This window comes from Oreochromis aureus, linkage group 5 (assembly GCF_013358895.1).
Source record: "Oreochromis aureus strain Israel breed Guangdong linkage group 5, ZZ_aureus, whole genome shotgun sequence".
Lineage (NCBI taxonomy): Eukaryota > Metazoa > Chordata > Actinopteri > Cichliformes > Cichlidae > Oreochromis > Oreochromis aureus.
The window spans coordinates 20,278,726-20,306,009 of record NC_052946.1 but is presented as its reverse complement, the minus strand read 5'-3'; the positions used below and the strand labels follow the sequence as shown (position 1 = coordinate 20,306,009).

The following is a 27,284-nucleotide window of genomic DNA, read 5'->3' as shown; positions in this document are numbered from 1 at the left end:
AAAACCAAAACAATTAAAAGTCGACACAGTTGGTCCAGACAAAATGTCTCAAAAACTGTGAGACATTAATAAATTACTAATTTTATTTTTATACGTTTTATTAATAACTATAATGCCATGTACTGAGGTGAAAGAGTTGAAGACATTGTCTTCTGCCTACCTGATTCTAATATTTCTGAGAAGGAGTTTACTTTATTGTCAGGCTGGCGTTCCTGACCTACTAAAATGAAACAGAAACATTGAGAAGTTGTGAAACTCATGCGATAACATCTTTTAAATATCATTTTTCTATTAGTTCCTTTAAAAACAGCAGTCACACTAATAGCAGTTTTAGGATAAGCAATAACTGATCCTTTAGTATATAAATATATTATAAATATTATAATTTTATATACACTATGTTGCCAAAAGTATTCACTCACCCATGAAAATCCTTGAATTCAGGTGTTCCACACATGGCCACGCATGATCTGATATCGTCATGTTGGTGTTGTTCCCAGATCATCATACTAAATGTTATTCCAGGATCAACATTGCAAGTGACCAATGAGAATGTTGTGACGTCATACTTTTGCGACTTCGGGAAAAACCGCCGTAAAACAAAAAAATGTACTTAAGCTGTGAGAAACCGCCTCTGTCCGCCGATCAACGGACCCTGACCCTAATCCTAACCCTAACCCTTTAATAAACGGTAAGCAGAATTGATATTGTCCTTGCAACATTGGAATTTCATAAATGCACGAATGGCTTGGCGCGCAAAAGAATAACATCACAACAATGTGATTGGTCACTTGCAATGTTAAACCTGGAACAACATTTTCATGATGATCTGGGAACAACACCAACACGACGATATCAGATCATCCCATGGCCACAGGTGTATAAAATCAAGCAACTAGGCATACAGGCTGCTTCTGATCAATTCAATTCAGCTCTATTTATATGGTGCCAAATCACAACAACAGTCACCTCAAAGATCTTTATATTGTAAGGTAAAGACCCCACAAACATTTGTGAAAGAATGGGTCGCTGTCAGTAACTCAATGAATTCTAGCGTGCTACATTTATAGGATGCCACCTAGTCTAGTCAGGAAATCTTCTCACTATTAAATATTCCACAGTCAACTGTATTATATCAACTTAGAAAGAACTGGGAATGTAAAGATGCCACTACAAGGGAGCCAGCAAAGACAAAGAGCCTCCTCCTCGCTTCATGGTCTTCAGACTCTGATTCAGCTGAGGAAGCCCTGTGTGACAGGGCCCAGAGTTTGTACAGAGCAGAATCCACCATCAGCGAGACAGACTGTTCGCTGCAGTGATGGTCCAGTCAAGCAGGGACCCACCCACAGCTGTCTGTCCTGGCCCGCAAGTATTTGATTAGTCCTGCCACTTCTGTCCCATGTGAGAGACTGTTCTCACTTGGTCACATAGTAACAAAAAGAGAACTGCCTTGAGCTCTGAAAATGTGAACAAGCTAGTCTAAGTAACTGGCTGAAAGAGACAGACAGTAAATAAGCATGGAGGTATTGTGAGTCCAGTGAGTTTGTTATTTTTTGCAATAAACGGTTCAATGATCACACTGTTTTAGCCTGATGTACAAAATGATGTTGGCTAAAGTTGCTCAGAGTTTAAAGGTGAAGCTGGTCAAATAACCTTTTATGTTTCTGCCTTATTTTTTTTAAGAAGAAAAACTGCAGTTTATGCTGAAATGTTTATTATTATAATCATTTAAAGAAAATACAATTTTGAAAATGTACTTAAAGTACTTAAAATAACATTTTTAAGTCTGCCCAATTTTGGCCGGGGATATTATTTTTATTTCTCTGTTTTGAATTTAAATGCAGTTTTTTTCTCCAGAAATTAAAAAAGCTTGATTTACAATAGTCATATCCATGTCTATTATTTGATTCTGTCGCCCACTAAAACCATATATATATATATATATATATATATATATATATACACACACATATATATTTAAAGGACAGAGAGAGATAGAGAGAGAGAGAGATGTTGTTACCTGAGGTAGCAGTGGCATAGGTGGAAGTATGAGCCGAAGTAAAAGTCAGACCTATGGAAAAAAATTTACTTTTGAAATAACAAATGAAATACGTGACCTTTTCTGGTTATCGTTTTACTGTACTTTGTCTTACCTTTGACTGTAACTGTCACTGTAGTATTAGTCTCATATGACTCTGAAGATTGATTTGGATCTGTGAGCCGATACAAAATGAAAAGCTGCTTCTTTAAGGTCCACAGCGTTTGCACAATTACTTTGAAATAACATATACTGTACTAGTCTTTGATGTGTTAGCTTTTCAAATATCTTAAAACACCATAACCACATTGACGTGGCAAATCTCTGTTAGTGAGTTAATGCGGATCGCCCCGTGGGTGGGGCTGGACGGCGCTGGACGGCGCTAACGCGTTAACTCGCTAAGGGGGATTTGCTGCGTTAATGTGGTTATGGTGTTAATGTCATTTTAACGAGATTAACGCTGACAGCACTACTTAAAATATTTTACAGTACTACTGTCTTTGCAGTTACCTGAAGGTGAATTCACAGAAGTGGTAGGACTGGAAGCACTAGGACTGCTGAGATTCAACTCTGTTTCAAAAAATGCACAAATATTGAGCTTCTTTAAAGACGTGGTGTGTGATGATGTTCTGGATCATATTTCAATGTATTGTCCTACCTGTGGACAGACTAAATACCACTTTTGTGCTGGTCATTCTTGATTCTCTTCTCACAATAACTACAGTTTAAAAGAATTGATTTGTGTAGAAATAACTTAATGTGTCAGATTTTTTTTCTTTTTTTCTTTTTCACTACAGCATGAAGCTGTAACTAAAAACTGCATGTATTCTGTTTAGCACAGCCATGCAATGAACATTTCTGTCTTAATGGCACTGTCAGCTGGTCAGTTGACATTAGACTGTTGTATTACTTTTAATTTGGTGTGCACCAGTAAACTAGCACTTAGTAGGAAATGGCAACAATTATAATAATCAATATTCATTATAACATATATTAAACACAGAACAATATCTACAGATAAAATGTATCTGGTCATTTGCATCAGTGTTGGAGACCAAAGGTTTATGATCAAGTGCCAGCAAAATTAGTAACTTCCTTCAGCATCAGCATTTGGCCTGCTTACAAAGTACTGGCACACACTATTTAAGATGCTGAACATGGTAAATGTTTAATATTACTGCTAAACATCAGAATTTTAGAGTTAGCGTTCAGATCAATTTAACATGCTGAGAATTTAATCAAACTCAATATATGCATGGGCAATAGATTAATGTCTAACCTTATTAAATAAATCAGGAACATTTGAAGGGTTTAAAGCAGGGGTCGGCAACCCTGAGCACGCGTGCTACAGCTGGCACGCGAAGGGTTAACTGATGGTACGACAATAGCTGGACCATCGGGCATTTGGTGATTTTTTGTTTTTATGGGCCGATGGGTTTTTGTTTGTTTCTTTGTTTTTTGTAACGGTATAAGCAATTAAAGGTGGTGGATTGGACAGATGCTGGCCGATGTGTAAAAATAACTCAGTTGCTTGGTGGTGGCTATGGCGGAGCTTCCACAGAGGCCAGCAGGTGGATGAGGGAAAGGGGAGGCAGGAGGAGGAGAGACCCGAAGCGGCCGCCGGTCCATGTGTCAGGTGAACTGAACCTCAGGTAAGAAGTTATGACCTGCAGTCTATCTGGGTCAGATATAAACCAAGTTTGTGTGTAGTTTATTTTTGTTGTGCTGACTTTTTACAGTCAGTTACAATAACTCTGCGTACTAGCTAGCATAACAGAGTTTCTGTACAGCTGGGTGGGTGCTATGATGTTACTGATAGTGAACTTTATTTTATTCATAAGGTTAGTTATTAGAGTTTCCAACTGTCCTGTAAAAAAACGGAATCGTCCCGTATTCAGAGAAAATATTATGCGTTTCTTATTGAGCTGAAAAGGAACAGTTTGTCCCGGACTTCAGCTAGAATGGAAAAAGACACAAAGCTGGATTTATTCTGTGTCTTTACGTTGAGCAGCTGCCTTTTCTCCTCTCATTCTCTCCCCCTCCCTCTCCTGTTGCTACTTCAATCATGAAACTGATCAATGATCAGCTGATCGGCTTTTCTCTCTTGTTAGTTTATCTCCCACTTTGCGCCAGAAAGAGGAAACCAGCGGGTGTCGCGCTAAACAACAGCAGCATGTTTAAGCTTGATCAGCTGTTGTTAGAATTTATTTAATATTACTTTCTAGTATCAGCTGAGGTTTGCTGGAGCCACAGCTGTAAAGCTGCTGGTCGTGATATCGGTTGGGATATGTGGTGAGAGGGAAACATGAAGGTGAAACCAGGAGATGAATCATCAGAGCTGAACAGGTGATGGAGAAACAGGTTTACCTTTTAGGTGGCATGAATGACTTGAAGGGAAGTTATGAACTGTTTCTGAGAGACAAATAACACCAGGATCCTTTTCTAAGTAGCTGACAGCAGCACATCGCAAATTAGCTCGCATAGACACATTAGTTGTGCCGCTTCTTAATGACGGTATCTTAGCTAACAAGCCCAACTACCAGATTCAACTTGTAATTGGCTAAAATTAGGTCACTTAATCATAATACACTGGTAAAAAACTGCTAGCTGGCAGTTTTTTCAAGCGATGTTAAACTTTCCACATTCCAACACTTCAAATGCTTCAGGAGCTGCCCGCTCAGCGCAGCATCAGCACCACAGAAATACACGGATACATCCGTAGACTCGAGACAGAATTCACAATGCGTTTTCGGGACTTTCAGGTGTATGGACCAATGTTTTCTTTTCTGATCAAACCAGAAAGCTTTAATGAGCAGCTGGATTTGTCTCGCATTAACTGGCTGGACACAGACGACATCAAAATGCAGCTGATTGAACTGAAAAGCTCGACTCTGTGGGGGTCAAAGTTTGCAGAACTACGAACGCAATTGGTATCCACAGCTGTGCATGTTCATGGAGCTTGCATTTTCACCTGCTGGACATCACTACCTGACAAGGTTAACTGTCTTTAGAACATTGCAGAGGCATTATTGACAGTATTTGGCTCCACATATCTGTGTGAGCAGAGTTTTTCTCACATGAAGAGTGTCCTCAGGCAGCCGTCTGAATGCTGGACACAGAGACCTGTGTCTCTGAGTGGGAGACCAGAGATCACATTAACATGTGTATCCCTGTATCAACAAACATGCCATATTGGACCAGTTTATTTTTCTTATCATTGTTGTGAGGAGACCATAAATAGCATTCGCATTTTCTGTTGCACAGTTCATTTGGTGTTATGGAGTTCTTGTTATGGACAAAAAGTGTTTTGTTTTTTTTGTTTCAAATTAGCTGATAACTATTCGCTGATAGCTGCCAACATCTGTGAACAAATATAATTCTATAACGTTGTTCTATATAGTGTGTAACTGTTCATATAGAGCGTTATTAAATTTATAGCTAATACAATCATATGGCACATTGACTTCTGAGGAAATTTTAGATGGCACTCGCCATCAGAAAGGTTGCCGACTGCTGGTTTAAAGGGAACAATTTATCTTCACATTATTGATGGACTCAATGAAGTCTCACCTGTAGTTCTGTCTCCTGATGTTATATACTGAGTTGTTTTGGCAGGAGTGTTCACACCAGTTGTAGCGCTGAGATTAAGAGCACCCAATCCTTTAAGATAGAGAAATATCAAATAAATGCTATAATGTCACACATGCCACTAAAAAATGTTCTCCTTTGTTTCTTTTCTGTATTGAAATTAAATAAAAGTTATGAAATGCCCAGAGAAAAGAATTCACAGAAATGTTTCCTGGTGTATGTCTGACAATTTTTGCATAATTTAAAGGAGAACTGTGTAAGCAAGTATTGTTAGACATTGTTTTACTCTTAAGTCTTCTGAATATTAATTTTTAAAAATAATATATACCACTAAAATTAAATGGCAGGTTTACAATAATACAGAAATAATACTTGCTAATTTACTAACACCACAGCAGTAATTTATTTACCTGATAGTGAGTTCACTGAAGTGGTAGAAGTTGAAGCACTGGGATTGCTGAGACTTGATTCTGCTCCAGAAATATTAAATGAAATGTTAAAGATATTTTAAAGAAGTGATGTGTGATGATGCTCTGGGTTGTTAGTTAAGTGTACTGTATGTCCTACCTGTGGTCATGATAGATGATGGTTTGTTGATCTTTGGTGGTTCACTTTCCAGAATAGCTACAGTGAAAGGAAATGGGTTTGTGTACAAATAAAGGCTTTGTTATTCATGCAATCAATTCAAAAGTGATTTTAAAATTTTGAAAACACATTTACAGTTACTAGTTTTATTAAATGTCAAATTTATCCCAATGATAGTGTCAACTGAGGCACTGTTTTTGGTCTATACTGAATTATCTGGTAGGGTGTCGTTAAAATAGCAGACATTCATGGCCCCCAAAATAATGAATACAAATAGGTAGCTTCCTGTCAACCTCAGCCCTAAATCTCCTTACTGATATGATACTCAGAATATCATCAAAGTTCAACGAGGCTCCTCGTTGATGTCTAGTCTTGATGTAGTTTTATTTACATCAAAAGTCATGGCCAGTTCTGTTAATTTGCACTTTGGGTCCAAATAAACAGAATGAAATGAATTTAAAATCTTGGGAGTAACAACATTTTTAGAAAATAATAATACTATAATAATAATACTTTCTATACTTTTATTTTAGTCATTTTCATCATTTTAATTAATTAAATAAGCATCTGTACCATAAAGTCTGTTTATCTTTGAATTATCTGTTAAGTTGTATTGATCACTGCGAGGAGACAAAGACCTGGGTTCCCTTTTCAAAGTGTAATCACAGCTGGCTTCTTTTTGTTGAACAAAATGTAGATGTCTCAAAATATCATCAACTGAGACGTAAAACTGGCAGAACCTCTGTTTGGTTTCTGTGCTGCTTTTCTTCCAGACAGTTGCTGTCAGGACTGAACGACTTGCTTCTCCAAAGTACAGATTACATTTTGTATCATCACTTCACAGATCCAGACAGAGAGCAAACAAACTGAACTTTTTCTTCATTAAAATGCTGAACACTCATTTGTGGTTTCTGACCTACATGAAGATTAATGGAGGCTCATTAATATGCAAGAATATTGCATGTTTTACCAGTGCAACAAAAACAATGCTCACAAAAGCTGAACTTTAACACTCAGTCATTGTATTTTCTAATTAACTGTAACTGGTCACGTTTAGAATCCTGTGTGCTGTCTTTGGTGGTGCAAGAAAATATGTAAGAACAACACTCCTAAAAAGATTTTCTCAAAGAAAACCTGCAGCTTTATAAAGATAAACATGTCTAACACGCTGTATGATAACTTATCCAGTCACAGGAGGAGCAGTCTCTCACTTTGTATGATGGAGGATGGTTCACTGTGCGCAGACGTTGAATTTATTTCTGCAGTGTAAAAACATCTCACTTTAACTTCAGCAGGTGAACTCTGATGTGACATTAAAAGCAGTCCTGTTATATTTAATACTCAGTTTCATGACTATTATTATGAACCTGAAAGTCATTTTTGGTTTAAATTAAAAACAAATATGCAGTCACAGAAAATCTATGTGAAAAGTGGAACATCGATGACTCACCTTGTGCTTGAATCTCATGAAAAAAAGCTGTTGGAAAGAAAATCTGTTAATCTATTAAATACACATATTATTACGTATTAAAAGCTCAGTAATACAAACAAATAAGATCACAGGAAATTTTCCTGGTGAGAAAGTTTTAGTTTTGGACTCCACACATTAGTTTATCAGTTAAAAATATAAACAAGGACGCACCACAAAGACACAAAAGTGGCTATAAGAACGCACAATGTAAAATCACCAGCCATGAAAAATGCAAAGCCAACAGTGTGAAACTCTTCAATCATAAAGCTACAGGAGGTTTAACTTACACATGAGGATGACAAACAGAAGGTGTCCAGCCATGATGAAGAAGATAACTGTGACTGTGCAGAACACATCTGAAAGTCTGACTGTGTAAAGGTTGATGTTCCAGTTTAAGGAGCTTCACAGGAAAACCACAGCAACAATGAACGCTTTTACACAAGCGGAGCAAATAAACATGAACAGCCCTTTGAAACTACTTCTGAGTTTTATTTAGACCAAAGAACAAGAAAGGAAGTGAAATGAAGACAAGCATGAGTACATTTGTGTCATTTCTGTTGCCATGGGCTTAGTTTCCCAGATGTCTGTGTGGCAACATGTGGCAGTAAAAACTCAAGAGGTTTAATAACAGGGACACCATCATGGGAATTTAACAGAGAGAATATTTATTTCAAACCAGTTCAAATAACACACAGTTATACTTGATTAAGACCTTAAGAAGTTATTTTACTAATAATAATTTAAAAAAAATATTCACACACGTTTGAATCCCAGTTCAGTATTGTGGTTTTCCTGTAAGCAGAGGTCCAGGGAATTACTTTACCTCGAATGTACATCTCAGTTTTACACACACTGTCACTACAGTGCAGTTCAAACCAGGGCTGCACTGATAACCACTAACCACTGAAGAGAAGGCCTCCACCATTACAGCCCAGCCACGGCCACTTTAGGCCCTCAGCTCTGGTCAAAGCAAAAGCAACAAAAACAAAAAAAACCAACCCCTACTGTTCTTAACCCAGATACAAAAGCAGCCTCCTGCCAGTGTCTAACAAATATTTAATAGAATAAAATACAAAAAAAGTGAAAAGGGGTCATTACTTGGGAATAATATATACAAAAAATAGTTTCAGGAAAAATGCTTTGAAAAAATTTTAAGCCAAACACAGCTGGCAATTTGACATTAACCAGGCAGATTGTCAGGATTCCTGGGTCACTGACCCAGCGTTTTCAGTTCATGTTCTGTTTTCGCCACTCCTACCATTTCCTGTTTCATTATGTTCAGCTGTGTATTCACCTGTGTCCAATTATCGTCATCATCCAGTCTGTGTATTTAAGTTCCTCAGTTTTACCACTTCTCTGTCGTGTCATTGATGTCATTGTAATGTTGATGTTGTCACTGCTGTCCATTCCTTGCGTTTGCCTTTCAGTTCAGTTATTCAGTCAGTCAGCCATCTCCTGTTCTTGCCATTTGCCATCGCCTCTGTCAGTGCGCCCCAGGGTGGCTGTGGCTACAACGTAGCTTGCTATCACCAGTGTGTGAATGTGTGCGTGAATGGGTGAATGACTGGATATGTAAAGGGACCATAAAGGCGCTATATAAATACAGGCCATTTACCATTTACCATTTGTCCCTCACAATAAACACCCTGAACCTTCACCGTGAGTCCTGCGTTTGAGTCCTCTACTCCACCTCCACTCAGCAAACCTGACACAGATATAGAGTGACTACAGTGTCTTAATCTCAGTCTCTCACTGAACGTGCTCCTGTGACTGACCAGCATGTCATGGAGTGGGTGGAAGGTATTATCCAACATTGTCTTTATCTTGGACAACATCCGCCTCTCCAACACCACCTTAAGGGAGTCCAGCTCCTTCCCCACAACATTACTGGCCTAACGGATCAGTTTGAGTCTGTTGGCATCTGCGACCCTCAGCCTGCTACCCCAGCATGCTACGGCATAGAGGATCGCACTGGCCACAACAGACTCGTAGAAAATCCTTAACATTGTCCGGCAGATGTTGAAGGACCTCAGTCGCCTCAAAAAATAGAGACGACTCTGGCCCTTCCTGTAAAGTGCTGTGGTGTTTTTAGCCCAGTCCAGTTTATTGTCAATGTATACGCCGAGGTATTTATAGTCCTCCGCAATGTCAACATTGACCCCCTGGATTGAAACAAGGGTCAAGTGTTTCCTGGTCTTCCTGAAATACACGATCAATTCCTTGGTCTTTGCCATGTTGAGCTGCAGATGATTCTTCTCACACCACGTGACAAAGGAGTTGACCACAGCCCGGTACTCTGTCTCATCATCCCTGCTGATGCATCCAACCACTGCAGAAAACTTCTGAAGATGGCAGGTCTCTGTGCAGTGGCTGAAGTCAGTGGTGTAGCGGGTGAAGAGGAAGGGAGAGAGGGCGGTCCCTTGTGGTGCCCCTGTGTTGCTGATTACCTTGTCAGACGCACACTGTGGAAGACGCACATATTGTGGTCTTCCTGTCATTTCACTATTTTTTTCTTCAAGAGGACCTGAAACATCATGAGCTTGTCATGTCATCGTTTTCCTCATCACAAAGCAGCAAAATAATTTGTTGGTATTTTTCATGGAATAGAAAAATAAAAGCAACGATGTTACTGAAAGATTTGCTTTTTCAGTGGTGCAACTCTTTATATGATATACTATTCACTTTGTCATACTTTGAAAGAAACACCTTGTAAACAATTAAATCTGCAGACAAACTGAGGAATCTATTGTACATTCTCTATAAAGCTGTCAGGACTGCAGGGATTAGGGACACTGAGGGTCCTGCAGCAGCCCCTGGTGGATGGTGGATGTCCACAAGTATAATTAAAAACTGTGTAGCTGTGTGTTATTGCAGATAAGGTGCTGCCATATTTAACTTATTTTCAAACACAAGTCTCACCAAACATCCATAACAATGTACAATTTACAGCATATATATAAATATCTGTTTTCATATTGCTGTTGAGGTACCCCAGTTGTCACATATTATGTCATCCCTTCAACAACCTCTGCCCCCACATAAAACGTGCTGTGGTATAATAATATAATTACAACATTGCCATTTGTAATTCCCCCAGTACTACAGTATTTAAGGAGGTGTAAAGCAAAAAGGTTAATAAAAATAAATAAATAAATAAAAACAGCTCACCGGTAGCGCAGCTGGCAGCAGGTATTGAAGTGATCACACTGTAAGGCTGCATCATCACCTTCAGGTAACTTAAAACAACAGGAAAGAGGACATTAAATGAAAAAATCCATTAATAATACATTAAAAGTTAACACACCTTTAATTATATTAGTTATATTAGTGTAAGATTTGACAAGCATTTTCATTTATTTACCATTCTTCCATGGTCAATACTTGTCATGCACACAAAGTCATCTGCAGCAGGAGGTAAATAAATAAATAAGTAAATAAATACTGTACTGGGTATTGTATAAATTAACAACACATTGATGCTGCTAAATTAATCTAACACCTTGGATGCTGGCTCTTGTCCTAAACATAAAAAAAGGAAAATTAATTGAAAAATTAAACAAAAATAATATAAATGCTGATTATTCTCCATAGACCCATCGTATTACTCTGTTTGGTTAGTACTTTAAAGGCTGTTTCACAGGAAAGTGAATGGACTTTCTGCCCTGAAGTGCCCCACTGCCCCTGAGCAAGGCATTTAATCCACAACTCTTCCAATAATTCTGTTTAGTTGCTGAATAAGAAAACAATCTAAAGTCAGTAAGTTTAACTTCTGCCTATGTAAGTGATAACAAAAAAATACTTACTTACTACTCAGGTTTGCTGAAAACAGGTTTCTTACCTCTTTAGAGAACATCCTTCTGGAATAAACAGCAATAAAGAAGTGACAGTTAGTCTGCTGGGGTCATGTTGGGCATCAGATCAGCTTTACAGCCGTTAATTACAAACTGACAAGCTCTGATTCAGTGAGACGTCTGTGAAACAGAAGAGCCTCTAACAATAAATCTGACTACAAAACTGCTTGTAAGAAGAAGACACTGTAGTCAGTATTAATCAACTGAGTGTGAAATGTTAATATTACACTCTAACTCTCATATACAACTGCACACTTTCACATATTAACTGAAAGTAATATGTACTTTAAAGGCTGTTTTTTGATACAGGAAAGTGAATGGACTTTCTGGCCTGAAGTGCCCCACTGCCCCTGAGCAAGGCATTTAATCCACAACTCTTCCAGTAACTCTGTTTAGTTGCTGAATAAGAAAATCTAAAGTCAGTAAGTTTAACTTCTGCCTATACAAGTGATAGCAAAACAATACTACTGACAAGCTCTGATTCAGTGAGATGTCTGTGAAACAGAAGAGCCTCTAACAACAAATCTGACTACAAAACTGCTTGTAAGAAAAAGACACTGTAGTCAGTATTAATCAACTGAGTGTGAAATGTTAATATTACACTCTAACTCTCACATTCCAACATAACATTATCATTGATTGGGGAGATTAAAATTAATGATATATTTTTATGTGGTTCAGCCACAACTCTACTAAAACCTCAGCCAGTAATAGGTAGGCCAGCTTTTGGACTGTCCAGTTGTCTGTATGACTGCCGCAGTACGTGCATCACATTTGCGCACTATCAGAAAGTGCCAAACGGAGCCCTGATGGAGTGAGGAGCTGTAAAGAGAAGCAGAGTGCTCTGTTTATATTCTAAAAATGTTTTAAGCTTGTTTCAAAGATTCTGTACAGCAGCTTTAAATGTTTTCCAAAAGCACACATACACTTACCTTATCAGTGTTTCTCAAACTTTTTACAGTGTGCACCACCTGATAAAAATGTCAAGTCTCCCAAGTACCACTATGAAAGCATGAACTCATAAATCTTACAACACAAAATTAGTATCTGCAGTAAAGATTTTTTCATGCATTGTATACATTGTACCACAGGCAAAGTTGCCTCCATTTTTATATTCTTTTTTAATATTTTTTAATAATTTATTTGTAATAATTTATTCTGTTTTGGGAGTGTTTTTTTTATGTATCTGTATTATATTATAAATACTCATTAAAAGTGAATCTCTGTCCAAAAATGCTCTCAGTTTGCTTTTTACTCACTATGAGCATCATTCATTATTCTCCCCCAGTAATTAAGGTTAGGATATGTATTTTTTTATATTCCAATCCATTCTTCTTTTGCAGCATTTAAATAACCTATATCAGATTTGATGGTTTTGTTACAGACTTTTCAAAAAAGTGTTTTGCTTTTCTTTCACAAATGTGGGGATTAAATTTTGTTAAAATGTACAAAACAGTGATGTCATGTTTTGAGACGAGGACCCAGGCACAGAGAGACTTGATGAATTTAAGAATCTTATGATTTAATAAAGAAATTTGCAGACTTGCACAGAGATAGTAAAATTATGATGACTGATAACAGAGATGAAGACAACAGACGATGAGGACAGGGAGGATGCAGGGACCGACAGAGACAGGGAAGAAGTCTCATTGTGATGAGTAAAGTGTATCTTGGCTGGCTGGGCAGCTCTCTGGGTGCTCAGCACCCCCAAAGCTCTGATCCTAGAATCGCCCCTGGGTCACACTAACTGTAGGTCTGATATTAAAAGTAACAAATAGTTTAAAATGCAAACATTTTAAACTATTTGTGTCTGTAACTGTGTCTGTAATATAATAACTATTATAATTTGGTGTATGTCACTAATTTGTAAAACTAAATACATTTCTTCATTCCTTTTTTTAATTATGTTGAAGTTGATGAAATCTGGGTTTGTTGTTTTTCATGTATTTTCTGTATACAGTAAACATACACTTTATTATTCAACTGCTTGTTAACACAAACACCTAATAACCTAATCAAATATCAGAAGCTCAGTGCATTTAGGCATTTTTACATGGTCAAGATGACCCACTAAAGTTCAAACTGAGCATCAGAATGGAGACGAAAGGTGATTTGAGTGATTAAACTGTTGATCCACATGTTCCACAGTAGAGAAAATATCTAGTGGGCTTCAGTTCTCTGGGGTAAAATGCCTTGTTAATACCAGAGGTCAGAGGAGAATGGCCAAACTGCTTCAAATTTACAGCTAGAGCACAGTATGAAAGGTTTAAATGTTTCAGTGTGCCTGCAGCATGCTGTACGTCATATCCTGTGGGACTGGTGTGGCTCATTCCCCAGAGATGGTGGCGTATACATGATAAACATCAGACTGGAGAAAACAGACAGTCCTTTAAGTCTGCAGCATCAGTTAAGCTCAAAAAAGATATTGTCTTGTAGATTAATGAGTCATGAATTTCTCATTTCGCTCTTATAAATTTGTACATCTAACAATCTTTAGTGCTCAGATATTTTTAAATTAAAATAATAATATGGAAACATTTATTTTCTGATTGTTATTGTTGGTGTTTTTCATATAATGAAAAAAGGAAACCAACTGTGTTGGTCTTTTGCTAAAGAGTGAGTTTTTGCAGGCAAAGTGTTGTCTCTGTCAGCTTTGACAATGAGTCATCAACAATGTAGAGGGTCACTGTTTTATAGGTAACATTCATTTCTGGCTGAGTGTGCTGGGACTTGATTCTGCTGCAGAAATACACAAAAAGTGTTAAAGACCTTTTAAAGAAGTGATGTGTGCTGATGTTCTGTAAATAAAAGGGAAGACAGTTGTATAGATGGAAGTCAAACTGTATAGAAAAACTGTGATTATTCTAATGTGCAGGTTTAAATAGCTCTGAGTGAGTCTTAAAGCGCTATATAAGAATCAATCCATTTACCATTTAATGACAGTTGAAATATACACTATGTGAAATACTTTACTCCTGTGAGGGTTGGTTTTATGACGTACCAGTGTTTGTTTTATTTACAGGTTTTTCAAACAGAAATATTACAAAAACTTTCGCAGCAACATATCTTTGCATTTTCATTGTACTCATAAGAGTACCTGTGATATTCCCTCCTGATGTCATATCTTCAGCTTTTGTGGTTGCAGAGGTCATATTAGTTGCATAGTTTAGATTAATAGTAGTTACTAATTTAAAACACATAAATAGAAAATAATTAACGCAATGTCAAATATATTAGTATTTTTAAAAGTAAATATTTGCTACTGAATTTCTTTTCTGTATCAATAATAAAGATTTAACTACAGTAAAGAAAACAACATAACAAAAACATTGTTGGTATACACCATAAACAAGGTTCAGACTCAGAATATTTGGATTGTTGGACCTTTGAGTGTATACAGAAAACATTTAGTGTACAATAAAAATATATATCGCACCAAAATTCCACAACTTAGCTTTAATGTTAGAAGATTTGCATTAAAACTGAAAAAACTGCATGCAACACATAGGCCATAGTTTGTGTTTAACTAATGAGACATATCAGCAATTATATCAGAAGAGATAGAAGTGAAAGCAGCTGATGTGGTGAGGGTCAATTCTGCTGCATAAATGCATAAAAAGTGTCTAAGTTCATTTAAATAAATCATGTGTGATGATGTTCTGGATTTATTTTACAAGTATTGTATCTAACACCTACCCACGGTTAGAGTAGATGATGGTTTTGTGTCGGTCATTGCTGATTCTCTTTCCATAATGTCTACAGTAAAAGGATTTTTTGCTTTGCATCACTTCAAAAGGATTAATTTCAAAAATAAATTTTTAAAAACTAATGAATTTAAATCACTCTCTCAAGCTTCTGACATGCACCTATGAACCCTTCCTGGAAGTCAGAAGACCACTTGCACTTGATTTATGGTGCAAAACTCTGTGAATGTCAAGAAGACAAACTCTTCCTCTAAATAAACACGGTTGTTGTGTTCATGAGTCATAGTGAGAGACTAAGCTTTATCATTCATGCTAAGCATCAGAATTGTAGCTTTAGCATAACGTATGTAAGCATGTTAACCTGAAAATTGATTTAAAGCTTATTTTTGGTCAAGTACACACCACAGCCAACAGGCCCTTAGACAGGCAGCCAAAATCATCAATGACCCCTCTCACATTCTGCACCCCGCATTTCAATGGCTCCCCTCTGGGCGACGCCTCCACTGCATTTCCTGCAGGACTGAGAGGAGGAGAGCCACCTTTGTCCCCAAAGCCACCCTGCTTTTTAACTCCAGCAGATGAGACCATTTCCAACACCCAGAAAAATAAACTACTCTACACTCTTTTTATACTGCCGACACTTTATTCACTTTTAGTCACTTACAGTTATTTATTCACCTATTCAGTCACTTTAATTTTAAAACTGTGTATATACTGTATATTCTGTGTATTTATTATCTCACTCTTATTACCTGTTTATGCCCTGTCCTTATCTTCAACGTCATGCTGCTCTGTTGTATCTTAATTGCCCCTTGGAGATAAATAAAGTCTTTCTGATTCTGATTCTGCTTGTGCATCTGAGCCTACAGAAATAAAACAGACATTTTTCCACAATATCTACAGGGAAAAGAAAAACAAAAAAAGTGTGGGGTTTTTTGTTTTTGTTATTTTTGGAATCACTGCAGCAGACATCTTTTTAAACTAACAAACAGAATCAAACTGTTTTAGCTGTGCAGTTAATGACAGTGTGAGTTAATCAGTCAGTTCACCACTTTGGAAACATTTAGTAGATTGTCATTAAATTTAAATTGCAGATGATTATTTCTGCAATAACCACATACATGCAAAAAATAAAACTTCCTGTGGCCTTGCTTACTAAGTCCTGACACATACTTTGTAAGATAGTGATCATAATAATAATTTGCTTTTTTTTGGTAATACCTGAATCTTATCATTAGCACTGTGAGCTTTAATCAAGAATTTAATTAGCTGGACTGTGAACACAGAAGCCACTAGCATGGCTGCACTGTTATGTTATAAAAATCAGGCTTATGAAGCTGTTTTATTTATCGTGAAGTGTAATTTTTCCAATATGGACCCACAGTCAGAAATGCAATCAGCTGAAGTGAAATGAAATCAGAATAACAGGAGTAACAACTTGAAACTCTTCAAAAAGTGAAATTTGTGATCAGATCAATGTGAATATTCACCAGCACTTAAACACTTTCATAAACTTATCACATAAAAATAATTCAGGGTTTTTTTGGACTTACGTTTCAAGCTGTATTGATCACTGCGAGGTGACAAAGACTTGGGATCATTTTCCAAAGTGTAATCACAGCTGGCATCCTTTTGTTGAACAAAATGTAAATGCCTCAAAAAAAATCAGCAACTGTGACATAAAACTGGCAGAACCTGTGTTTTGGTTTTTCTGCTGCTTTCCTTTGAGACAGCTAGATTCAGGACCGGACGACTTGCTTCTCCAAAGGACAGATTACATCTTGTATCATGTTTCACAGATCCAGGCAGAGAGCAAGTGATGAGAACAGACTCCCCATCAGAATGGTGAACACTCATCTCTGGTTTTTGACCTGCATGAAGATCAATGGAGTATCATTAAATATCTGTCACATATTCTGCATGTTCTACCAGTACAACAACAACGACAGCAGTGATAATCACAACTGTCCTACTGTAGCACTCAGTCATCATATTTTACAACTGACGTTAACATTCTCTCCTAAACATAAAACAGATGATTATCTTTAGAGGCTTTTTAAAGCCTTCTAAAATTATCTGTATCATACTGTATGATAATACATCCAGTCACAGGAAGAGTGGTCTCTCACTTTGTATGGTGAATGATGGAGGATGGGTTACTGTGTGGTGAAGGAGGACTCACGTTTCCATATTTTACAGTGTACAAACATCTGACTTTGACCTCAGCAGGTGATCTCTGATGTGACGTTAACAGCAGTTCAGTTCCTTTCAGTGTCTGCAGACACGAGTTGCCTTTGTTACATATAAAATCAACTTTTCAGCAAACTTTGTCCTTAGCCCTAAGCATAAACAATGTGTTGTTGCAAACAACTATAATGTGATTATGAATGGGACATCCAGGGTGGGTGTTGTTCTTTGTTTGGCTTTTTGTTGTTCAGTTGTCATGTTGTGGAGTACAGTTGGTTAGGACCCAAATGCAAGATGCAGTAAGTATAACAGTAGAAGGTAAGCCATTAATCTGTCTAATAAAAGGCCCAAATAAATGATTCAGAACAGAGGCCAAGAGAAACTACAACAAGATAACATATATCCACATAGCACAATGAAATACGCAGGGAGGTAGACTGTAAAACACTACAACAAAACAAGCAACACAAACAAGCTAAAGCCTGAAATACACAGGAGACATATTCAGGAAACTAACTAATCAAAGGCAAGGATACCGAGTAAGTAGGACTAGGAACAAGACAGAAAGGACAAACAGCTAACTTCAAATAAAAAACACAATTTAAGCCTTAAAAAACTCTGGGTCAAAAATCCAGGGCTATGATAGAAGTCTGATAATGGTCAATTCAGACATTCTTGTAAAACAAGAAACATCAGTGATATGAAAAATCATGCCCTGGTGTTTTCGATTTGTGTCTTTCTAATTAATTTATTTTGTTGTGAAATGGTTCTAATGAAATACAAATTCCACTATACAGTGAATAGACAAGTACAACCTGACACCGATTTAAAAAAAAAAATGATTACAAAAAATGTTTAATCCACTTTTGTACATTTACATGTAAATCATATTTCATGTGATGAGTATATTAGCTATGTTATATTCTGCTGTCACAGCACCTAAAAATGACCTGAACTATGATCTTTATTAGGGTTAGGATTAGGGTCACTCTGTATAGCATTAAATATATTTGATTATTATTATGAACCTTAATCGGGTACGAGAGCTTTTGTAATCACAAAATAGTAATAAAATTAGTGCTGTCAATAGATTTTAAAAAAAAAATTAACTTATTATTCTCACAATTTTCTGTCATTAATCGCGATTAATCAAAGTTAAAAAATTTTTGGTCAATGTGGAAATGAGCAAGTTTCCTAAGGCAATAAAGGTGCTGGTGACCCTTTTTACAAACTGATTTGCAATTCTGATCAAAGTTCAGTTTTTCATTGATTATGGTCCCAAGATATTTACAGGGAGTGCAGAATTATTAGGCAAGTTGTATTATTGAGGAATAATTTTATTATTGAACAACAACCATGTTCTCAGTGAACCCCAAAAAACTCATTAATATCAAAGCTGAATGTTTTTGGAAGTAGTTTTTAGTTTGTTTTTAGTTTTAGCTATTTTAGGGGGATATCTGTGTGTGCAGGTGACTATTACTGTGCATAATTATTAGGCAACTTAACAAAAAACAAATATATACCCATTTCAATTATTTATTTTTACCAGTGAAACCAATATAACATCTCCACATTCACAAATATACATTTCTGACATTCAAAAACAAAACAAAAACAAATCAGCGACCAATATAGCCACCTTTCTTTGCAAGGACACTCAAAAGCCTGCCATCCATGGATTCTGTCAGTGTTTTGATCTGTTCACCATCAACATTGCATGCAGCAGCAACCACAGCCTCCCGGACACTGTTCAGAGAGGTGTACTGTTTTCCCTCCTTGTAAATCTCACATTTGATGATGGACCACAGGTTCTCAATGGGGTTCAGATCAGGTGAACAAGGAGGCCATGTCATTAGTTTTTCTTCTTTTATACCCTTTCTTGCCAGCCACGCTGTGGAGTACTTGGACGCGCGTGTGATGGAGCATTGTCCTGCATGAAAATCATGTTTTTCTTGAAGGATGCAGACTTCTTCCTGTACCACTGCTTGAAGAAGGTGTCTTCCAGAAACTGGCAGTAGGACTGGGAGTTGAGCTTGACTCCATCCTCAACCCGAAAAGGCCCCACAAGCTCATCTTTGATGATACCAGCCCAAACCAGTACTCCACCTCCACCTTGCTGGCGCCTGAGTCGGACTGGAGCTCTCTGCCCTTTACCAATCCAGCCACGGGCCCATCCATCTGGCCCATCAAGACTCACTCTCATTTCATCAGTCCATAAAACCTTAGAAAAATCAGTCTTGAGATATTTCTTGGCCCAGTCTTGACGTTTCAGCTTGTGTGTCTTGTTCAGTGGTGGTCGTCTTTCAGCCTTTCTTACCTTGGCCATGTCTCTGAGTATTGCACACCTTGTGCTTTTGGGCACTCCAGTGATGTTGCAGCTCTGAAATATGGCCAAACTGGTGGCAAGTGGCATCTTGGCAGCTGCACGCTTGACTTTTCTCAGTTCATGGGCAGTTATTTTGCGCCTTGGTTTTCCACACGCTTCTTGCGACCCTGTTGACTATTTTGAATGAAACGCTTGATTGTTCGATGATCACGCTTCAGAAGCTTTGCAATTTTAAGACTGCTGCATCCCTCTGCAAGATATCTCACTATTTTTGACTTTTCTGAGCCTGTCAAGTCCTTCTTTTGACCCATTTTGCCAAAGGAAAGGAAGTTGCCTAATAATTATGCACACCTGATATAGGGTGTTGATGTCATTAGACCACACCCCTTCTCATTACAGAGATGCACATCACCTAATATGCTTAATTGGTAGTAGGCTTTCGAGCCTATACAGCTTGGAGTAAGACAACATGCATGAAGAGGATGATGTGGACAAAATACTCATTTGCCTAATAATTCTGCACTCCCTGTATATGATTGCACTTGCTCTATTTTCTGACCTTTAATTAAAGTGACACACGTTTGTATAGAGAATGAATAATAAGGGCAATAAGACGGACTCTTGGGGAGAACCTGTGGCGGAGAACATTTATTCTCACTCTTTGTGACCTGTCAGTTAAAAAATCTAAAATCCAGCCCACCAGGTTTTCCTTGATTTCAAACTGTTCTAAAAGTCTTTTAATTAAAATATGGGGCTGTATTGTATTAAAAGCCGAAGAAAAATCAATGAAAAGAAGTCTTGCAAAAGTCCCTTTACTCTCTACATGGTTAAAAATCAGATTTAGTAAAGTCAAAAGTGCGTCCTCCACTCCTCTGTTGGGCCTATATGCAAACTGCATTGGATCCAGCTGATGTTCAATGTCTTTCATAATCACATTTCTGGTGATTTTTTCAAAGACTTTCATTACAACTGAAGTGAGGGCAACAGGCCTGAAGTCGTTTAGAATTTTTGGACGACTAGAAATAGGGACAGGAACCACGACTGCTTCTTTCCAAAGAGAGGCTCACATGTTGTGTTTGCAAGGATTGATTAAAAATAACCTGAAATATAGGACTGAGTTCTTCAGCACAAGATTTAATTAGGCAGCCACTAATGTTATCAGGACCCTGGCTCTTGTTCACATTGACTGTATGAAAGGCCTTTTTGACATCTCTGAGTTCAATGATAAAGTGCTGAGTATCTCTCAGTTTCTGTTTCAGTTCCAAAATATCCTTGCTAAAATCAGAAGAACTAAAACGAGCATAAAACATATTTAAAGCATTTGCAAAATCTCTGTCTGAATTAAAACCATCTAAAATGATCTGACTACTGCTCTGGGGATTTTGAAACCCTGCTAGGGTTTTCATACAAGTCCAGGCAGACCCCAAATTTTTTGCAGCAAATTTGCTTTCAAGAAGGTTTTTGTAGCTCCGTTTTGCTTTCAAGATCTCGATTTTCAGTTCCTTGGTGGCTGTCTGAAAATCAGTAAGAGCCCCCTCTTTAAAGGCCTGTCTCTTTTTCCTTAAACAGGATTTGACACTTTTGGTGACCAATGGCTTATTGTTAGTGTACACTTTAACGCGCTTACGGAGTATAATCATGTCTTTACAAAATACTGCATTAGAGCTAGTAACATCCACCAAAGCGTCAAGATCATCTCCACAAGACTGAATAAAAACTTCCCAACCTGTACACTTAAAACATTCGTGCAAGGTAAACACAGATTCTTCTGACTATATGTCAACATCCTTAGTCTTTGTCTTCTCTTGCTTTAAGACAGTTTTATAGATGGGCAGAAGATGCACCCAGTTATGGTCAGCAGATCCCAGAGGAGGAAGTGGCAGGGATTTATAAGCATTCTTCACCGATCCGTAACAAAGCTCCAACATTTTATCCCGTCTGGTAGAACAGGATACATATTGATACAAATTGCCCAAAGTTGATTTAAGAGAGACATGGTTAAGGTCCCCCATCATAAAGTTTGGGGCGTCAAGACAGAGTGCCTGCAGCTTCTGCATTACGTCTGAGATGATGCTGCAGGTGGAGGCGGGGTGAGCCCTCGGGTGAATGTAAACTATGGTAATAAAAAGTTGTGGAAACTCACGAGGGAGGTAAAAAGGGCGCAGTGACACGGATAAAAGTTCAACATCTGGTGTACAAATACACTCTTTAACAGTCACAGCGCTACAGTAACGTTTGTTCACATACAAGCATACTCCCCCTCCTTGGGATTTCCCTGTTACCCATGCATCCCGATCCCGGCAAAAAGGAGCTCCAAAACCGTCAATTGGTCCTGCTCCGTCAGCCATGTCTCGGAAAAAGCCATTACACAGCTGTCCCTGAAGTCTTTCTGGAACCTGACGTTTCCCTGGAGTTTGTCCAGCTTGTTCCTAAGAGACTAAACATTTCCAAGGATAACAGAGGGCAGGGGAAACCGGCTGACCTGTTGTCTCCTCAGACGCAATTTAACACCTCCACGTCTCCCTCTTTTTCTCTTCCTCTTGTCACTTGTTCTGTTAGAGTCTCTATGTATAAAATCCGGCATACATGAGGTGAGGTCCTTACCATCATACGGTAAGTTAAGTTGTAACAGCTCGTCGCGGGAGTAAACAATCCTCAGCTGACAGAAACATTTCAGGGATTTTGAGTCATTCTGCACTCCAGATGCATTAATAGCGTTAACGTTTTTTTTATTGCGTTAATCGTGATGACGGCTTAATCTGCGTTAATTTTGACAGCACTAAATAAAATACAACAAAAGGTTTACAAATGTGTATAAAAAGCCAAGGATCTTAGGACCTTAAAACAACATCAGTTTCTAGTCCAAAACTTCAATATTAAAAAGAAAGTTTGACAATAAATTTCCCAGGCCTGGAACAGCTGGATGAGGGTGTGAAGTACAGCCAGTATTTCATATATTTTTCATATATATTTTGTCAAAACAACTTATTTTCCATGCCATGAAACATGCCTGTAGCATGTTTTTAGTTTCAGTAGAAGAGCTCCTGCCTTTGTTCAGCTCGTCAAAGCTGCAGTCATAGGTGACAGTACTGTAGGTGTCACTATCAGCCTGTTAATTATTTCAAACAGACGGTAGGTGGAAGGGACAGAACTGTGACTACAAACTATGAGTAGAATGTTTTTGAAATATTCTTCAACTTTTGACGCTTACCATAGATTTCCAATTATCTAAAACAGAAAAGAAAAGAATAAAATGGCTTAAATAACCAAGTATGAATAGACTACATCACTGCAGTGAAACAAATGAGTAACAAACATTTTGTGTTACCAGGGACATTGCCTTTGTTTTTTATGTGAAAAAAAAAAGAAAAATACAGTTTTCATTTTTAAAAAAGAGGTTTCTTCATTCCAGTAGAAAGAAGACAATACAACAGTGATGTGTCGGTTGCGAACGAAACGGCTCTTAGAGCCAGATCTTTGAAGTGAACGGCAGGAGCAGTGTTTCTTTTTTCTTTCTTTTATCGTTTCAGCTCCACCTTCTCGCCACTTCTTCCACACTAAACTTTTTCTACAAGCTGCTGAGCACACAGGGGAGGGGCCAGTTGCGTTAAAAGATTTGATTGGGGAAACCAGTGAAAATGAACGAATCGGCTGCTGTCAGTGCCTGTATGGCTGGTGGGCAGCAGCCTTTCACGACGACCCATTGGCCCAAAAGAGCATCGGCCTGACGAGAAAATGCCTGGTATGCCTGATTGCCAGTCCAACCCTGATGGCATATTATGTCTGCTAAATTCAAGATACTTTTATATTTCGGCAGAAATGTAAAATAAAGAAGCAGCTCACAAATGTTGCAGTCATAGATGACAGTATTAGGTGTCACTCTAGCCATCCTGGTTTTCTTCTTTCCAAAGAAAAAGAAAAAAGAGAGTTCGCATTTTTATCTTCTCCAAATATTTCTCCATTATACAACTAAAAATGGACATAGGCTAATTGGTTTACATAAACCTATAAATTCTATTCACGCTATTCCATTCAGCTGACGTCTTTAAAAGTCACGCCTAAAAAAATTTACTTGTTCAAACACTTGAAACCTCCACAGCAATCAACTTTTTTATTCAGTTTTAAAATTCTTATCTGCAGGACTATGTCCTGTTGTGACTTTCATAGTAGGAGGAGCAGAGGTCAAAGTGCTTGCAGATGAGAGTGATCTACAAGTAGTCAGAACTGATGCATTTTCAAAAAGAAAAGTCAAATCTTCAAAGTCAAAAAGCAATAAACTACAATCAACAACTACCTCAACTTTCCTCTTGGTGTGGCTGTATGCACATAATGTAGAAAAAAAGAGGAGTAGGTTATGTCAGTTACTTTCTATGTTGAAGGAAAATATGTTACTGTGAGGAGACGGATATTGTCCTCCTTTATTGCTGTGACATGTAAAGGCATGTCACATCCACCTCAGCAGTGAACTCTGCTGTGCCCAAGAGAGGACTTCAGTTCCTGTTACATGCACAGACTCTGGAATAATCTTCCCCTTAATATTAGATCGGCACAAACACTCGAACATTTTAAATTGTTACTAAAGACAATTTTTTTATGGCCTGGCTTTTAACACACATTGACCTAAACACTTTGTATTTAACAGCCTTAGTTGTTGTTGTTGTTTTGGTTGTTTTTATTGACTTATTTTTATTCATTTATTTATTTTTCTATATTTTACTGTATCATCATTGTGCATTTTATTTATTTTAATGGCATTTTACATTGTTAAGCACCTTGTGCAGTATGGACTGTTGATAATGTGCAATATAAATAAACTTGACCTTAACCATCCCTGACACAGCTTTATTAAGAAAATGTACACCTATATTGTTGTTTTGTAAGTGTTAATATATCATATAAATGCGATTTTTATTTGGTGCGATACTTTTTTTAATGATCAAATACTGTACCTACACAATTACTGACATTACTGCTAATTACTGCTAATGTCGCTGAACTCTTACAGACATCAAAAACCAAAAGTGGTCTGTAGGAGCAACTTTCTTATTCATTTTGAAATACTCAAGAAAATACTTCAATGAAATGAACTGAAATAAAGTCAGTGCTAAAAACCTTTTTAGTACTAACCTCTATATAAAGAGAAATTCTTTCTATAGAGAGATTCAAATATTTCTTTGTGATTATCATAACACTTTTAACATTCAGTAGTAATTAATTTGTATTGTTTTTATTTATTTATTTTATCAAATTTTCACATTGAAGATATTGAAAGAAAATATGGGAAAATATATAGAAATTAAATTTATTTAGTTAGTTTGTCAGTTAGTTAGTGTTGGTAATTAATTTACCATAAAATGCACATGCATTTTATGCATGGAGAGTTTGTAGTAGTCATTGTATAAAGCATACAAAAATTGTGCAGTTATTTAAGGTATCACATGTGTATAACTAATACAATATTAATCTTGCATTTTTAAGTATCAAAGTTATTCATACATAGTTATTTTGGCCGACTTACCTTTCAAGTTGTATCTTGATGAGACAAAGTTGAGCATGCTTTTGTTAAACATCTCAAAAAATCATTAATTTTGACAAGAAACTGGCAGCACCTCTGTTTGCTTTTTGAGCTGCTTTTCTTCCAGACAGCTGTTGTTATGAGAGGACAACTTGCTTCTCCAAAGTACAGATTGTATTTGCTTTATTGTTTCACAGATCGAGGCAGAGAGCAAGTGAAGTTAACTTGGTTACCAATAAAATGCTGAACCATCATCTGTAGTTTTTGACTTACATGAAGATTAATGTACACAGAACTTACATTAAACATTTTGCATCAGTCTGCAATCAAGGAAACTAAGATTCTGTATTAGTATTTGAAATCATATTGACATTCACAAAAGCCCTATATTATCACTTATATTCTACATGACCTGCAATGTAACAATACTCTTTTTTGTCATTTTAGGTGATTTTAAGGCAAATAAAATACAATATAATAATGTCTTTTTGTCAATAAGAAGGCTAAGTCTCACTTCTACTTTGTGTTACGGCCGAGAGGCCAGACCAGGTGAGAGGCCTCAAATGCAGACAGAGACACAGACAGAGACACAAACTGATGTGAAGACAGTGCTTTATTTACAAAGTGAGACTAAACCTTAGGGTGTCGACTATGAACTGAGAACTTGCGAGACAACCTAAAAAGTCAAAACGCGAAGCTTAATCTTTGAGTTAAAGTTAATTCTAAAGTCCATGAACAGGGCCAAGGGGAGGAGGGGCTGTGGCTCGGGTGAAGCAGTGCAGAGTGACTGCAACAAAAGGAGTGCAGAGAGTCAGCTGGGTTCCAGTGATTAATGGTAAGTAAGGCTGGAAGTGTTTCTAATGGCTTACTTGTTGCAGGCGGAGAACGATGTGGAAGAAGGGCAATCCAAAAAGGTCCGGGTGAGTTTCCAATCCGGGGTGAGTCAAAGTCCAGATCCAAATGAGTTCCAGAAGCCGTGACAGGAAGGAAGGCAGGTGATGTGTAGAGAGGAATGGAGGGTAACCAGACTGGGTGACTGCAGCAAGACCGATGTCCTAATGAAGGTAAGTATTGATCAAGAGTGAAGCGTGGTGACCTGGTGGGTTACTAGAACAGAGAGCCACAGGTTAAGTAAGAATACTACTTTCAGTGTAGCCTAACACTAACACTGGTTAGCTGTAGATCTGGAGAAGACTTGTTGAATGTGCTGGTCTTAAATACTGGTAGCTTGATTGCAGACAGGTGAGACTGCTGAATGGAGACTCCATCCGGAGGTGGAGCCCCAGCTCTATGAAAAAACATCTCACTCACCCAGACCATGACACTTTGGCAGATGAACTCTGATGTGAGATCAGCAGGCAAACATTCTACAAAACAAATTCTGTGATCACTGCTACTCATTGCCAGTTTCAGACCAAGACATGTTATACTGAATGCTTAGATGTTAAGTCACATAATATACCTGTGATTTTTTTTTACCCTTTTTTCCCCATTTAAGCAGTTATACATTACCCAATCCAATCATAGACTAATCATGGAATAACATACAGTGACGGCACAACTCAGCAATAAAGACAGTAGATCAGAGACTGACCTTGTACTTGAATTACATGGAAGGACACTGCTGAAAATATATGTCAAGAACATAAATAAATCTATTATTAAGTCTGAAATAACTTTAGCAAAATATATGTTTCAAGTGTGAACTTACACGAATGTTGAGAGATCACATTAAATATTGCAAAATCTGCAGGATGTTTAACTTACACATTAGGACAGCACACCAAAGGCATCTGTTGAGAAGAAGATTCTCACGTTTCTGATGACACAGAAGGGGATGAATCATTTTGTAGCAGTTGGTCACAGGAAAACCACAAGAGGCAGGAGAAGTACTTCATCACATATTGAGGCCACAAAGCTACACATATAAAGAGCAGTTAATTAAAAGTACCTATGTGTGTGTTATTAGAGTTTTTTGCTTAACTCTCAACACCTTTGTAAAAATTGTATTTTCGTATC

The 27,284-nt window shown here is 37.5% G+C and overlaps 1 protein-coding gene across 1 annotated transcript in view; it reads right to left on the bottom strand.

Moving 5' to 3' along the window:
- Positions 1-27,284, bottom strand: part of LOC120440399 (location of vulva defective 1-like) — a 59,191-nt gene that overhangs the window by 2,954 nt on the left and 28,953 nt on the right. The window contains exons 8-14 of the mRNA XM_039612798.1: positions 6,194-6,250; positions 6,037-6,096; positions 5,609-5,698; positions 2,549-2,608; positions 2,154-2,213; positions 2,021-2,071; positions 161-220 (exon numbers count right to left, since the gene is read on the bottom strand). Coding sequence (XP_039468732.1) covers positions 161-220; positions 2,021-2,071; positions 2,154-2,213; positions 2,549-2,608; positions 5,609-5,698; positions 6,037-6,096; positions 6,194-6,250 — 438 coding nt within the window. The remainder of the gene's footprint in view (positions 1-160; positions 221-2,020; positions 2,072-2,153; positions 2,214-2,548; positions 2,609-5,608; positions 5,699-6,036; positions 6,097-6,193; positions 6,251-27,284) is intronic.